General features: G+C 54.7%; 1 protein-coding gene across 1 annotated transcript; it reads left to right on the top strand.

The window, feature by feature from the left end:
• The first annotated feature begins 9,679 nt into the window (after positions 1-9,679).
• Positions 9,680-14,082, top strand: TLCD2 (TLC domain containing 2). Its single transcript, XM_044000078.1, has 4 exons — positions 9,680-9,905; positions 10,011-10,093; positions 10,238-10,320; positions 11,444-14,082. The coding sequence occupies exons 1-4, from the start codon at positions 9,727-9,729 to the stop codon at positions 11,900-11,902; spliced, it is 804 nt and encodes a 267-aa protein (XP_043856013.1). The 5' UTR covers positions 9,680-9,726; the 3' UTR covers positions 11,903-14,082.
• Positions 14,083-15,751: the final 1,669 nt, after the last annotated feature.

Below are 15,751 nucleotides of genomic sequence, written 5' to 3'. Positions count from 1 at the left end.
CGGACTTCAGCCTCCTTCCCCAAATTCTTAGAAGAAAGGCCAGTCCCCTTGCCAGTGACAGCCAGGGGCCGGAAATCATATATTCACCCCACCAAACAGCGCCCCCCTTTGCAGGCGCTTTCACTGGGAGCCTTTAGCATGCCCTACACGGATTCGTTAACAATCTGTGAAACTTTGGACAAACTCGTCCGGTTCTGCTCCCTCCTCTGGCCTGGCCTGGGCACCTGGCCTTCCATCTTACCCAAATCTTGGGGGTGTACTGCCCTCTAGTGGTGTATCTTATACTGCAGGGAGTGGCCCGGGTTTGTACCCACCTCCACCCCCAACCCCCCCCCCCCATTCAAGCCCCATTCCCTAGCCTTGAAATATTTTGGAAAAGCTCCTTGCTGCTTGCGGGATGTAGAGTCCCACTGCCCCCAAATCCCAGGGTATCACTCCTGAAGAGTCCTCTTGTCCCATCCCCTTAAGAGACTTTCTTCCAGACATTCTCCCCCAGCCCACCCCCATGCCAAAAAAGCAAAAAACACCCCCGATTGGGAAAGTCGGGAATAGCTGTCCCACTCCCTCTCCCCAGGCTCCATGTAGATCGGTATTGGCCAGAGAGGAGAGCAGCTGCCCCAAAAGCGGCCCCAGCAGCGGCCCCATCATGGGTGGGATTAGTTCTTATTGGCTGGGGAAGAGGGGAGGAGGGAGATCATCCAGGAGAGGGAGGGATGGGGGAGCAGCACTCCTGTGGCTGGTCTCAGTGGCACCCTGCTGGGAGTTTGCGTTCCATGATGGGAGGGGTTGGAGGGGACCTTTGGTAAAACACCCTGGTTCTCTCCAAGCCTGGCCGAAGCCTTGTCCTTCATCACCCCCACCCCCCTGTCCTGGTACTCCAAGTCAATCTGAGGTCCCAGGAATTCACACTAGACTTGTCCCAGAATGACCCTGGGTGGAGCCTGTCTTCCAAGGACGGGCTATTTACCTGGGCTTCGTTATTGAGCCTTCCAGCCAAAGCTCTTGGAGATGAAGTTGTGCTGGGGAGGGAACCTGGACTCTACTGCTAATAAGGTGCATTATGCCTGCGGCCCCTGGCAGAACCAGCATTAACCCATATCTTTGAACGAGCTGAGCTGGGCTGGGGCAGGGGCGTTTACAGTGGCGGAAACCGAAATGGGGGCACTTTTCTGGGGACTAGAATCTCTTGAGGGTAGGGCCAGAAGCTAAGAGTTAACAACCCCGAGGAAGGCTTCACAGGCCAGCCTAGACAGGGCTCATGGGGGGTGGGGGTACGGCCAAGGGTCCTGCGTCTGCTTCCCTAGCCTAGGGTATCCCCCCAACCTGTGCCCCTTCTGGCTCGGGTCAATCTGGGCTCTTCCAGCTCCATAGCAAGCACCCCTCCTCCCCCCCTCACTCCGGTTCCTTGGCTTCTCCCTCCCCAGAGTGGGCGGGTCTCTACTGACAGCATTGGCAGGAAATGCCTCTCATTCCATCCTCCGGCTCTGGGGCTCCGGGGATGGACGCTCAGCCCTCCCCCTTCCCGACTCAGGAGAGACGTAGCCCAAGGTCCGGCAGTCCACGGGAGGAAAGGAAAAAGGGTGGGTGGTTCTCGGTCCCCCCTTCTCCACCTCCCTTCCCCAAGGGGATATCACGTGTGCGGGGAGAGGGGGGCAGGGATGATGAAGGTGGGGGAGGGATGTGGTAACAGCTGATTCGTCCAGAGGTCACACACTTTCCAGCAATCAGCTGTTACCGGGGCTAAAAGCAGGAAGTTTCCTTAAAGGGACAAGCTGCTTCTGCCAGGCCTGAGAGTCACCGAATCTGAGAGTTGGAAAGAGCCCTGACATCTAGTCCAACCCCCTCGTTAGACAGATAAGGAAACATTGTCTTTCCTCAAGCTCAACCTCAGCTGAAGTCTTATTTCCCTGCAATTGGCAGAAACCACCCCTAGCAGTGGAAAGAGACCTGGGCTAGGAGGAAGGAAGGAAACCTGACGTCAAGCAAGCCATCGCCCCTCTCTCTAGGCCTCAGTTTCCTTATCTGTAAAAAGAGGGGGTTGAGGGGCAGCTAGGTGGCGCAGTGGATAGAGCACCGGCCCTGGAGTCAGGAGTACCTGAGTTCAAATCCGGCCTCAGACACTTAACACTTACTAGCTGTGTGACTGGACAAGTCACTCAACCCCAATTGCCTCACTAAAAAAAAAAAAAGAGGGGGTTGAAACCAAGGTCTCTTTCAACTCTAAATCTATGTTCCTATGAGCTCTGTGCCTCAGTTTCCTCATTTGTAAAAGAAGATTGAACCCAGTGGGCTCTTAGGTCCTTTCCAGCGACAAATCATTAGCCTTTAATCCTGGTTGCACATTCAGCTCCTACCCCTCCCCCCCTCCAGGTATGTCCCTTTAAATAACCTGTAAAGTCATCGACTCAGAGTCGCTTTTGCCAAGTCATTGGGTTCAGCTAAGTTTGCCCATCCCTCCCACTCTGGGCTCTGATTGGTCCCTAGGGAAGAAACTGCTTCCTTATTGGCCTCCACCTTTGCAACAGCTCCTAGCCTGAGTCAAGAAAAAGATTTTTTTTTTCCTTTTGGAAGGAGGGAGGGGTGAGGAAGGATGGAGGGGGAGCGAGCACCCTCCAGCTCCGCGAGTTCCTAGGTTTGTGGCAGGAAGCCGCCCCCACCCATCTGAGGACTGAGCTGAAGCATCTCCTTAGAGGCCGTTCCGGGGGAGGTTAGGGGTTCGTCTGTTGCAGGGCCTGGAATCCCTCTACCGAGAGGAAGGACGGGCAGAGAGACTCAGAAACCAAAGTCGCTGAAGATGTGGTTAGGGCCAGATTGAGCTCTTCTCTCTGTGCCTACCCGCACTCACACCTCCCGACGGCGGAATGACTTTGACCGTCCAGGGGTCTTAAAGCGAGGCTCATTCACTGCCCACCCCCCGACCCCACCCCTCACTTCGATGAAATTGATGAGCCGGCTGTCACGGGTCCCCTCCCCCAGGAATAGTTGGTGAACAAATTTAGGGGAGAGCCTCCTTCCAAAGACTGTGTCCATTCAGAGGCCAGGCCATGCCCACCCCGGGGCTCCACATGTTCTCGGCTCTGGCTGCCTCGGGGCACGAGTTCTTTCCCCTCCACGTGTCTGGGCCTCTCCTTTTCAGTTCTAGCGACTGTTCCGGGCGGGGGGAGGGGGGGAAGAGGTCCTGCCCCAACTCCTCCTTCCCCTGCATGGAAGCAACCAGGTGGGAATCCCCGCCTGCCCCGTCACCTAGGCCACTCTTGGGGCCCGTCTAAAGGGAGCAGGCTTTTCCCTTTGGGGGAAGGGCGCTGGCCCTTTAAGGACTTTCCTGGGCTAGGATCCGGGTTGCGTTTAAAAATGCCAACTCACAGAGCGCCTGGGATGCTGGGAATTGTAGTGCCAGTGGAAGAACTACGCTGGCCGGCATGCACTGTGCCCATCATCATTTTTCTTCCTCTTCGTCTCCAATTAACTGATTGGTTCTGTGGGACGCTAATCAAAACTAGACGCCTGAGCTGAGGGCTCAGTGAGGGTCTTTCCATCTATTGGCCACCTCGCGAGTTGGGAGGCAGGGTTCAAAGCCGCTTTCCTCGGAAGAAAGGGGGTAACCTCGATGTCAATCAAAGCTGAAATGCCCTAGTAGGCGGGGATAAGGGCGGGGTTGGGGCGCCCTGGGGCGTGGTCACGCTCGCCAGTGGTGGGCAGTGATTGGCTGAGGGCGGTGCAACCGGGTGTAGTGCGTCACGACGCCGCCAGCTGATCGGAGGCTGGAGCCGGTGTGTGCGGGGCGCTGGGGAGAGACGGTGGCGCCGGCCGAGGGGAGCGGACGCGTGGGACCGCTCCCTCCCAGTTCAGCTGCCCCCCCCCTCAGTGCTCGGGCTCCCGTGCCCCTCCCGGGACCAGGTGGGTGTGAGCCGTGGGGGCCGCGCTGGGAGCGGGATCCGGGCGGGCAGCAGGGTCCGGCGGCCACACCCTGCAACTCTGGCCGAAGAGGGGGCGGCGAGGTGGGTGGGTGCCCGCCCCGAGAGAAGGGGCGTCAACCCAAGTCCGGTTGGGGGAGGCAGGCAGGGGGCAGCTTCTCTTGGGGGAGGGGAAGGTCGGGGAGGGTTAGTTCCATCGGACCGTGCTAGGGAGCCGGGGCGGGGGTCCTGGGTCTAGGACTGGGAAAGCCGGCATGGCGTCCGGCTCGGGGTAAGTTCACAGACGGGATCGAACCGGGCGGGATGGGGCGGGCGGATCACTCCTCTCCATCTTCCCGAGTCCGTCCCCTGTCCGGGGAGGGGTCGCTAGATGGGACGGCCCCTCCCCTCCGGGGGTGGAGTGGGGAACCTTATGTAAAGGGAGGGAGGTAGTTAGGGGCGGCGGCGGCGCGGGGTCTTATGCAATTCCCAGGCTAAGGTTTCATTTGGGGGAATGGGGGGGGGCCTAGAAACTCTTTCTCCCCTCCCCCTCCGCTCCTTCTCTGACCGGGCGGGCTTGGGCCTTGGGAAGGTCACCTCTGCACCTCCCCCCCTGCCCCGCCCGAGTAAGCGGCCCCCAACCCAGGCCCGGCCCTGACCGCCCGGGAAGCCGGCTGGCTGGGTGGGGCGGTCTGAGTTAGTCATCACTGGGCTCCCTTCCCCGCCTCCTCTCCTCTTTTCTCCTCCCTCTACTCCCCCTACTATTGGCCTCTCCTGGTGGCCTCCCTGCTATCTTCCCCCACCCTTAAGACCCAGTCCCTGACTCCAGCTGCCACCATGGCTTGTCCTCAGAGCTGTCAGGGTGCCAAGGGGGTGATAGAGTAACTGGTCAGAGGGTTAGTGCCCTGGTCCGGGTCCTGCCAAGGGCACCTGCCTGGCTCAGGACTGTCAGCAGAGCCTTGTGGGCTGAAAGGCTGGGGGGAGGGGGCGACGGAGAGCTTGGTACAGAGGGCACATTCTTAAGGCTCCTTCTCTGGAGAGCATGTGCTGGATTTACCCTCAGTCTCTGGCTACCTGCCCTTCTTTCTGCCCGGGGAAGCAGAATTTTACTGGGTCCTCTAGGTTCGGAGAGACAGCTCCACATCCTGGGAGGGGCCATGCCCTCAGGCTAAGCCGGAGCCTAGGGGCCCCCAACTCCCGAGTCCCAGCCACACCCCCCAGCCCCCTCCCTGGGCCATGCTGCAGGGCCGTGGCTTTTCCTGCTGATTCATGCGTTGGAGCCTGGGGGCGGGGCCTGGAACTTGGAACAAAGTTCAGACACGGAGGGGCCGGCAGACAGCCTGGAATTCATACCAGATGTACCCGGAATGCGCAAGCGGAATGCCTGGCATCCAAGAGGCCTGGGGAACCTGCCCAGCCACCCGCCCCCTGCTGCCCTCTGCTCAGGCCCCTAGCCTGAGTCACTCTCCCTTTCAGAGTTCTGCTGCTCCCCTGCTAGCTTCTTCCCAAGTCCTTGAACCCTGCCTCCCCACCCCCAACATCTTACCCTCTCTCTTCTCCTTACTTTGGGGCCCTCCACCCTCCTTCCAGATCCAGCTGAACTTCCCAGGAAGAGGCCCGGGGCTGACCCCTGAGTCCAAAGAGCCTATCTCACCTAGTGCCTGGGCAGCCACCAGGCTCTGTCGCCCAGGGCCCCAGTTTCATTGCCATCTCCCACCCCCAGCAGTGAATACTGAAGAGGTTGGCACCTGGACATGCCCCTCTACTCGGAGTCACCACGGGTGGGACTTGGGCCAGGTGATTCGGGTTGCCACTGAGTTAAATGCTTCCTATTGATTTCTTCCTCCCCCCCAGTGCCCTTTACATTAAAGTCCCATGTGGGCTAGAGACATGATGTGGTGGTGGGGAAAGGCCTGGGAAAGGTGTGATGGTGGCAACTGGACCATGACCCTGCCTGGCAATTAGTGCCCCAGGATGGCTCTGACCAGCTTCTTCCCTCTTCTCCCCCCTCCTCCCTCCACCCCCCCAGGATCCTGTGCCCCCACACACACTCCTGGCCGAGCCACAGCAGTTCTTCAGTGGCGAGCTTTATGTCTTGTCCCAGCTAAAGCTGCCAGTTGAAGAACTGCTGAGCTCTGCTCCTGTCTTCGAGGACTGAGGAAGAGCCGCAGCCCTGCCATCTAGAAGGTGAAAGGCCAGGGGGGCGGGGGACTGGGACTGGGGGGCCCAGACACTGGGCGGTGGGAAGCCTGGGTCAGTGGGAGGGGGCCTCAGGGCCTCAGGGGATGGAAACATGGACTTTTGCTGTGCTCGGCTACTCCCCTGCCGGGCCCTGAGGGTGTGGGACCCTTCCACCTCCCCTCCCTTCTTGAACAGTCTGTTCCAGTCAAACTCGGCCGCCTACCTGTTCCCTCTACATGACATTCCATCTCCTGCCTTTGTCCAGGTGGCCCCCAAAGTCTGGAATCCTCTGCCTCATAGAATCCCTAGCTTCTTTCAAAGACCAGCTTAGGGCGCCCCCTCCTGCCTGTCTTGCTTAGGGTCAGTGGCTTGAAGTCAAAAAGCCCTTCGTTCCTATCCCCCACCCCCACCCCCAGGACACTCACTGCTCCATCCTAGGCAAGTTAGCTCCATCCCTCCTCTGTTAAAAGTTTACACTCTCCACGGTTTCCCATCCAGTTCTGACTCTATGCTCATTCAGTCCCCTCACTTAGTAGCACTTTCTGCTGCTGGAATGACACCATTGCTTTGTGTTTATTTGTGTGCCCCTGAGTGGCCTCTAGAGTGTAAGCTCATTGAGGGCAGGTACTGCTTCCTGTTTGTCTTTGGAACCCTGGCATGGTAGGTGGTTAATAAACACTTGTTGGTTGACTCATGTGTTTCTGGCAGTTTTCCTGGTCCCCCAGTCGGTCCTGCTGACCTCTATATGTGAATTCAGAGCAGGGTCATTTATAAAGGGAATGATGAACATCTACAGTGTGCTTTTCAGCCCCTTATTCCCATTCAGGGTTGCTCTGGGCTTCTAGCCCCATGGGCCCCCTGTCCCTGGAGGACTAGGCACCCTGTTTGACCTTATGAAGGGGGTGAGGAATCAAGGGATCAGTGAAAACTGAGGCTAGCATGAATATAATGAAATGGGAAAATAAACGTTAAACTAGAAAGCCTTCTGTGTAAAGTTAGAGCAGTGTTTGGATACCTGTGAATTCTCAACCACATCCTCTTGTCTCACAAAGTCTATGCTCAGACCCTGTAGAGAGGGAAGTAGGGGCTTTGGGGGAGGGAAGACTATCCGGGCACTTGCCCCGTAAGTGCTGTTGGCAGGAGGGTACTATGGGAGAACTCTGTTCTTCTCTGACTTCACCTAGCCTCCAAACCAGGAAAAAGGTGCCACTTACCAGCAGGCGTGTGAAGTGGCTGGCATGTCCTTACTGCTACTCCTTTTCACTACGGTTGAGTGGGCGCTTCCCAGAACGACAAAAAACCTGGCTCCTTAATTGTCAGGAGCTCTCCTGGCTAGGGCGCTAGCAATTTCCCAAGACCAGGATGGCTGAGATGAAGAGGAGAACCAACCTCCCTGGGCAGAAGGCAGGGTGGGCCTGTTGGTCACTGACCCGATCTCTAACCCTGGCATGTCATTCTAGCCTTTGCCCCAACTTCTTTGTGGCCTAAATTTCGAGTAGATTCGAAGGAATCTACTTATTAGTGATTTCCAAAAGAGGGTTATGAGTGAAGCCCGAGCAGGAAGCTGGGATATTTTCTTCAGCTGCAAGGAACAAAAGGATTCGTGGGCAGGGAGACTTGTTTACCCTTTGGGGAAATGGAGGAGAGGTACAAATTCACCAGGCCCTTGACTGTGTGGAGAGCCTGACATTCTGAGGGGTGTGGGGGAAGAGGCCTGGATCTGAAGTGTCTAGAGGGAGGAGGGAGGCTTATTCTAAAAGCTAGGGCAGGTGGGGACAAGCTTTACTCTGGTCACTTGGGGAGGCTTCCATTCTCAGCCCCCCACTCAGAAAACCCTCATGGCCTTCCCTGGCCCAAGGAGATGACCTTTCCCCAGTTGCTCCTTTCGGCCTGGACACAAGATGCCTGAGGAGGAATATGTGATGAAGCACCCCAGGGGATGGGTGGTTCCTGCCTGGGGGGTGAGACCTGGCTGGTGTCCTGCACTAGAAATTGGCCTGGGTGTTGAAACTAGCCCCGGGCATAGATATGAAAGGTGCCTGCCAGATGGCTAGCTGGGGCTAGGTTGGGGGTGGGGGAGAGATGCCTACAAACAGGGCAAACTCAGGTAAGGAGGTAGCAGGAGCAGCCATCCCAGACCAAGGCTAGGGGGGCTAGAACCCCTGGCTCCCTCACAAATTCATCCCATGCCAGGTATAATTCCTCCTTGATTTCTTTCTACCTGGGCTTGTCCCTGAGCCAGTGTGGGTTAGGGAAAACCATTCTGGGGTCCCCCCCCAAGCACGTTTATCTAAGTGAAATCAAGTTAAAATGGACATTCAGGAAAAGACCTTGGGGTAAAACAAGTGAAAGAACAGTGAAGCAAGAGGTGTTTGGGGAAGTCAGGGGAGAAGGATCAGGAGCCTGCCTTTCTTGGTACCAACACCAACCATCTCCCAGCATCACTGCCGAAGCAGCCTAACTGTCCCCTGAGGACCTCTGCTCTCCCCTTCCTATTGCTTATGGTTTGGGGGGGGTGGCACAGGGGAGGCTCTTTCTCAAGATGAGGGGACTATCTTCTGGAGAATAGATTTCTCCCACTTTTGCCCTCCCTTTGGGAGGGAGATGGGTGGTCCACCTGACCTACAAACATTGGGGAGAGGGTGGCAGAGAAGGTTTCTGTCTCCCCATTTTTACCTCTAGCCCTAGCTGCTTGGTCAGCCTCTGTCTTCAGTGGACTGGAAGAAAGATCTGTCCGGGCTTTTTGGATTGCATGGGATTGAGGAAAAAGTGGAGTCTATACACTAACTAGGATTGCTAAACCATCCTCATAGTGGCAGTATTTATATAGAGCTTTAAGGTTTGCAAAGTACTTGACATGTTTTCATTTAATCTTCACAATAACGCTGAGAGGTAGTTGCTATTAACCCCTTTACAGATGAAGAAACCGGCTAAGGGGCACATGCCCTACACCAGACTTTATATTACCATGATAATCTGGGGAGGCCCCTAGGGGCAGTGACGGTCATTAAATTGACCCTGGACCCTCCTTCCCTTCTTCCTTCTCAGTCTGATGGTACCATTGGGCACCTGGGTCTGGCAACGCGGGGCCGAAGAGGGAAGGGGTTCTAGGGTCTTAGCCCGGGGGAAGAGGCAGACAGAAGAGGTGGAGGGTTCACCCCGCCTCTGCCTTCGAGTCCGGGCGGGGTAGATTAAACCGGGGAAAGGTTGAAGCTGGGAGTGGGAGTGCTGTGAAAGGGAACCAAGCAAAAGGTGCAGGGGCGGGGTCCCCCTCGGCCATCGGTGACTTTGGGGTACACGGCCCCATTGACCTCGCAACCCCGTCCTAGGCACTCAGTCCCCGCCTCCGGGTGGGTCCCCGTGGAAGTTCCGAGCCCCTGAAATCGAGAAGGGTGCACGCGGGAGCCCCCTGCAGGGACCATGCGAGGGCGGGACCCGGTGGGTTGCCGTGGTTACGGAGGCGGGCCCCTGACTGAGGAGCCAATGGGGATGGAGATTGTGACATGGGGGCGTGGCCAAGACCAAGAAAAGTTCCCCGAGGTTTGGAAGCTGGGGCGGGAAAGCGCTGGAGCCTAAACTTAAACCTAAACTGCGGGTGGCTGGGGGCCCGGGCTGGGGCCAGACGGACGGTCGGACTCGCCGGACTACTCCCATGGCGCTCGTGGGACTCGGGGTGGCGGCCGCCTCCTTCGCTGCGTTCCGGGGGCTGCACCGGGGCCTCGAGCTGCTGCCCACCCCGCGCCTCGCTGACGCCCGGGACCGCTGGACGTGGAGGAACATCTGCGCCTCCCTCGTGCACAGCGTGCTGGCCGGGGCCGGGGCGCTGCTTTGGTGCGGGGCGGAGGGACGCGGGAACCTGGGGGGGGATCCCCAGAGAGAGCAGAGGGGATGGGGTGGGCGGGGGCTCTGACCTTCATGCCCTTCCTCCTCTCGCAGGATGTCCCAGTACTCACATCTGGTCTCGGACTTCACCCACAGCTGCCCCCCCAGGACCGATGCTCTGGTCTCTCTGTCCATCGGTGAGTAGGGCAGAGGGGGCAGGGAGCAGAGTGACAGGACCACGCGGGGTGTCGCTTCATGCCTCCTCTCTCCCCACCCCATGGGGGCCGAGGCAGGCTGGGGCTTCCGAGAGCTCAGCACCCAACCCCCCTTCACCCCTGCAGGTTATTTCCTGGCAGACGGGGTGGATATGCTATGGAATAAGACATTTGGCCAGTCGTGGCACCTGCTTTGTCACCACGCTATGGTGAGGCTGGGAGTGGGAGCAGGATTGGCAGGGAAGGGGATGGATACCTGCCTCTGGCCATGGTGTCCAAGGGCTCAACCACTCCTCTGACCTCCGTTCCAGGCCTCTGACACTGCGGGGCTTCTACCTCCCATCAGAGCACCTCTCCCACCCAGTGTGGGTATCCCCGAGGCCCCTCAGAGTCAGAGCCCTGCCTCAGCCTGTAGCCATGATGAGATTTGGAAGGTGTTGCCCATTTGGGAATGCCCAAGCCTATAACCTCTGCCCACCCCCAGCTACTTTAAAAAATTCACCTGAAGGGGACCTCCGAAGAGATCTGGGCCAGCCTCCATCTGAAAGCACAAATCCCCATTACAAAATCTGCAATGCATGATTCGGCAAGCCTGTGCTTGAAGACCTCTGGGTGATGGGGAGAATCTTACTACCCAATGAGGCAATCCCATGACTTACATCTAGGATCTTATCAGTACAAAATTCCTATAACTGGATGCAACTGAGTCAAAAGCTTAGAGTGTCTGTCTCTCTCTTTCTCTCTCCCTCCCTCCCTCTCCCCTCCTCTCTGTGTCTATTTCTATCATGGAAGAACTTTGGAGTAGAGGGCAAGAAAGGGGTCACAGGAATGGGAAAGAGGGAATGTAAAGTCTTAGAATTGATGGGTTAGGGCCTCCCATCTGATTTCTGCTTCTAACCTCTTATTAAGTCTCTGACACAGGGGGCCTCTTGCTCCCATCAGAACTTCTCTCCCACCCAGTGTTGGGATCCTGAAGCCCCTCAGATTCTCAGTTTTGGCTCAGCCTGTACCCACGATGGGATTTGGAAGGTGTTACCCTAAGTACAGCTGCAGGCTAAGGCAGAGTGAGAGTGAATGGACTAGAGGGAGTAGGAAAGGCAGTTCAGAATATGTGCAGTATTTATTTGAAGACCCTATTCATTCCATCAACATCTTCAAAGCCCCTCAGATAGCTGGGTGAAGTGTGGGTTCGAGGTGGTGAATACTGGGGAGGGGGACCAAGTGCTTGAGATGGGAAGCCTGTGAATCCAAAAGCCTGGCCTTGACCGGGGGCAGGGAGTTTGGGAAAGTCTTGGAGAAAAGGCCCCCTGACCCCTGGCCTCTGACCCCTAGGCGGTGAGCTGCCTGGGCTTGGCCGTGTTGCCAGGTCGATGCCTGAGCATCTCTGTGGTGCCTCTGCTTTTGGAGGTAAACTCAGCCTGCCTGCACTTCCGAACGCTGCTCCTTCTTTCTGGCCAAACCTCTACTCTGGTCTTCCGCCTGGCCTGCTGGGCCACGCTGGCCACCCTGCTGGTGTTCCGCCTCCTGCCCCTGGGATGGATGAGCCTGCAGCTGCTGCGGCAGCCCCACCACTTCCCCCTCACCTTCAGCATCCTCTGGGGAGTCGGGTTGCTCACCATCACCATCATGAGCATTATGTTAGCCATCGATCTTCTGGCCGCCAATGGCCTGTGGGGCCGGGCCCCACCCCCCTCCTCCAGAGAGAAGGCCAAAAGCACCTGGGAATGTGGGAGTGACGATTATGCCAGGCTTCCGCACCAAGAGGACGCCACCCCCAATCGACAGGATTAGGTTGGCCTTTTGGTCTCCTAGAAGCTCTGAGACCATGGGGCTGAGTCAAGAAGGAGGGTGGTTCTTAACTCCCGGGACCCTAGAATGCACCAGGCCCTGTGGGCTCTCTTGACTCAGGACTGCTAGAAGCAGGGCCCCTGCTACTGGGCCCCGAACTTCTGGGATGAGAACCCATAGCTGCAGCGGGCAGGGCCTTTCTACAAGTCATGCAAGCAGATGGATGCCGCTGGAATTGCCTGAGTAAATGGGGCCTCTTACCCTTCAGCAGCAGTTGGGGTAGAGGGATAGAAAGGTCATACCAGAGCCAGGCCCACCCATTACAGAAACAAGGCAATGGACTGTGGCTCCCTGGTTGTGGCCAGTAGGAATAGCCAGGAGGCGGGGTGATCTGGAAGCCCTGAATGTTGGGCACCAAGGTCCCCGGTTCTTTCTCTGGGTTGTTGGTTTGTTGTTGTCTTCGGCTGCACTGATAATTGTTTGCCACTACCCCAACTGCTTCACCCATCATCCCTTGTGCCCTCTTTAAAGAAAATACAGGAACTGTAAGCCTGGAGCCAGTCTTTCTTCTTTCAACCTGGGCCATGAGAGACAGCAGAAACACTCAGAGGCTACGCAGACCCGTGCTCTATTTGTGAGGTCCCAGCGAGAGAGGCCCAGGAGGAGAGGATACCTTGAGACTCCAGAGGGTTAAGGAACATTTTCTGTCTGGCCTTCTGCAGCAGCCTGTCCCTCATACATATTTTCAGTGACCTCACTCTCACTAGGCTGTTTTCCTCCAGGAAAATTTCCTGGTTTATGGGAAATGTAGGCAGATTCCAGTCCCTCCTCTGCTCTACCCGAAATGGACAGCCCTGGATAGAACAGAAGGGACTAAAAGCTAGACAAAGATGGAGCAAGATAATGGGGGAAAGACAAAGGGAGTGAAAGAGACAGACAAACAGAGATGGATGGGAAGGAAGTGAGAAAGAGATACTACAGAGGGAAAGAGAAGGAGAGAGGCTGACATTGCCTGAAACAAAAAGAGACTGAACAGGAACAGAGATAGACAGTCCCAGATACTGAGAGGGACACGGTCAGACACAGACCAAAATGGAGAAATGGGCATAGACAAAGAGGGATAGAGACAAAGAAAGGGAGACAGAAACAATGAATGACAGAGAAGGAGGCAGAAACAGGGACAGTGACCGAGAGAGGCAGAAGTGAGGACAGAGGTAGGAGATACGGGATAAGGGGCATCTGAGGGGAACTGGCAGAAACAAGGGCAAAAAAGGAAGGGGGGTGGGAATGGGAGAAGAGACATGGACAGAAGGAAATTGACAGAAACAGGGAAAAAAGGTTGATAGACTGAAGGACTGAGCTACAATTAGGACAGGAGAGGAGTGTTCAGACAAACACGATGTGCAAAAACAGAAAGGCAAAGATGGATGGGAACCGGAAAAGAATGGGGGGTGTAGATCCAGGAAGATGAGATGGAGATGGAGGAGGAAGCATCTAGAGAGACCATATAAAGGGGTGACAGAGAGGGAGAACAACTGGAAGAAATGAGATAAAAACACAGGGTTTTTTTTAAAAAAAGACAAAAACACTGAAGAAGACAAAAACTAGACAAAGGTGGGTAAAATTAGGGGAAACAAAGCTTTAGAGGTCTATTTCTTGAACAGCCAGGCCACCCAAATGACAATGTATGCACACCATCTCCTTTGGGTCTCGGGACAACTCTTGAGCTAAGTCCATAGAGCTATTATTTCCCACATACAAAAACACAGGGGGACTGGCCCAGAGAGGTGAATTGATTTGTCTGGGGTCACACAGCTAGGAAACAGCAGAGGTGAGATTTGAGTCCAGGTTTCCTTGACATCCAGTCCAGCCCTATATTCCTTCTGCCACATTAGAAACTGATAGCTATAGAAGTCGACATAAAGGAAGATGGCTGTTTCCATTAGGGTGTACCCAAAAGGCTTGGAGGTCTTCTTTAACAAGACTGAGCAACAAATGTCAACCACCTTATTAAGCAGAATTCATTCGATCCTTTGAGTTTTCAGCAAATGAGAAAATTTAGCAGTAATAGAAGGTTGAAACAGGGTAAGAGAGGGTTGGTATACAGACTGAAATTAGGTAACCCAGAAAAAAGAGAAAGGAAACAACTGATAGAGTAGCAGTCCCCTCTTTAGTGGCACAGTGGAGAGAGTGGCAGGCCTGGCATGAGGAAGATCTGAGTTTAAATTCAACCTCAGACACACATGTCATGTGATCCCGGGCAAGTCACTTCACTACTATTTGCCTCAGTTTCCTCATGTGTAAAATGGGTAACAGTAGCACCTGCCTCCTGGGGTTGTTGTGAGGACTAAGTGCTTAACACAGTGCCTGGCACATAATCTTCTTGTTCAGTCATGTCTGACTCTGTGACCCCATATGGGGTTTTTTTGGCAAACATCCTGGAACAGTTTGTCATTTCCTTCTCCAGTGGATTTTTTGGTGGTGGTGGTGGTGGTGGGGCAATGAGGGTTAAGTGCCTTGCCCAGGGTCACACAGCTAGTGAATGTCTGGGGCTGGATTTGAACTCAGGTCTTCCTGACTCCTGGCCCAGTGCACTATCCACTGGGCCACCTAGCTACCTTGACACATACTTAGCTATTTATTGTTATAATTTTCAAAATGTGGTCCAGGGACACCTGGGTATCTCCAGATGCTTTAAGGTGATGAGGACAAAATGATGATGATGACAGTAAGACATTCTCATTTCTTTTTCTTTTTTTTCAGGGCAATGAGGGTTAAGTGACTTGCCCAGGGTCACACAGCTAGTAAGTGTCAAGTGTCTGAGACTGGATTTGAACTCAGTTCCTCCTGAATCCAAGGCCAGTGCTTTATCCACTGCGCCACCTAGCTGCCCCCCAACATTCTCATTTCTAATACAGTTAATAGCAATACAAATAGTCCACATAAACTGTTTTGGTGGGGGGGGATCCTCAATTTTTAATAGTGTTGTAAAAGGGTCCTGAGACCAAAAAAGGTGGAGAATTGTGGTAGGAACAAGAGATGGAGTCATGGAAATTGAATTCAACAAGACTGCCATTTATTAAGTGTATACAGAACACTTAGATGTGCCAGGGAGATACAAAATTTCAAGTAAGCACCTCAAAACCAACATCTGAAGAGGATGTGAACCCAACCCCCCCCTTTAAAGAAGAATGGCACCCTGTAAGTGCTGTAAAAACAAAGTACTTCTGGAGGGTCTCGGGGAAGAAAAATCATTGCCACATGCAATGAGGAGAAGGAATCAGGAAAGGCCTCCTGGAGCAGGTGGCCTTTGAGTTGGAAAAAGATGAAATTGAAAGATAGCGACACTGAGGGTGCTGGGAGTGAGCACAGATGTGGAGTGTAAAGTGTCTCTGTTAGGTATACCAAATCAAGACAAAATTAAAGACATAGAGACAAAAGCCAAGAAAGGAGAGTCAGGAATTCTAGAAAGATTTCCAATAACCATTGAAACCAACCTGGCGTTTCTGGTCAATATCTACTCTAAGTGTTGTATGGTAGAAAGATTACTATGCTAGGAGAGTGACCAACCTGGTTTTGAAACAAGTCACACTTCTGAGCTGCGGTTTCCTCAGCTATAAAAGGGGGATGATACCTATAGCACTTACCTTATAAAATTATTTCAAGGATTAAATGTGATCATGTATGCAAAGTGCTTTGCATACCTTAAATGGCTATGTAAAGGATCAGACATTATTATTTCATGGCACACAAAAAATTTGCCAAGCCCCAAACCAGAATTTATAAAAGGATTTACTGGGGAAAGTTTCCCCTAATTACCCCCACTGACTGCCCCCCTACACACACACACAC

The sequence above is a fragment of the Dromiciops gliroides genome, chromosome 4 (genome assembly GCF_019393635.1).
Source record: "Dromiciops gliroides isolate mDroGli1 chromosome 4, mDroGli1.pri, whole genome shotgun sequence".
Taxonomy (NCBI): Eukaryota; Metazoa; Chordata; class Mammalia; order Microbiotheria; family Microbiotheriidae; genus Dromiciops; species Dromiciops gliroides.
Note: the sequence above shows the minus strand (reverse complement) of the source record. Positions and strands in the feature narration are given on the sequence as shown.

Excerpts from the sequence above, each read along its gene's own strand:
- TLCD2 (XM_044000078.1), top strand. The coding sequence starts at position 9,727 with ATGGCGCTCGTGGGACTCGGGGTGGCGGCCGCCTCCTTCGCTGCGTTC. Across the intron at positions 9,906-10,010 it reads GGGGCCGGGGCGCTGCTTTG|GATGTCCCAGTACTCACATC; the intron begins GTGCGGGGCGGA and ends CTCCTCTCGCAG. Across the intron at positions 10,321-11,443 it reads TGCTTTGTCACCACGCTATG|GCGGTGAGCTGCCTGGGCTT; the intron begins GTGAGGCTGGGA and ends TCTGACCCCTAG.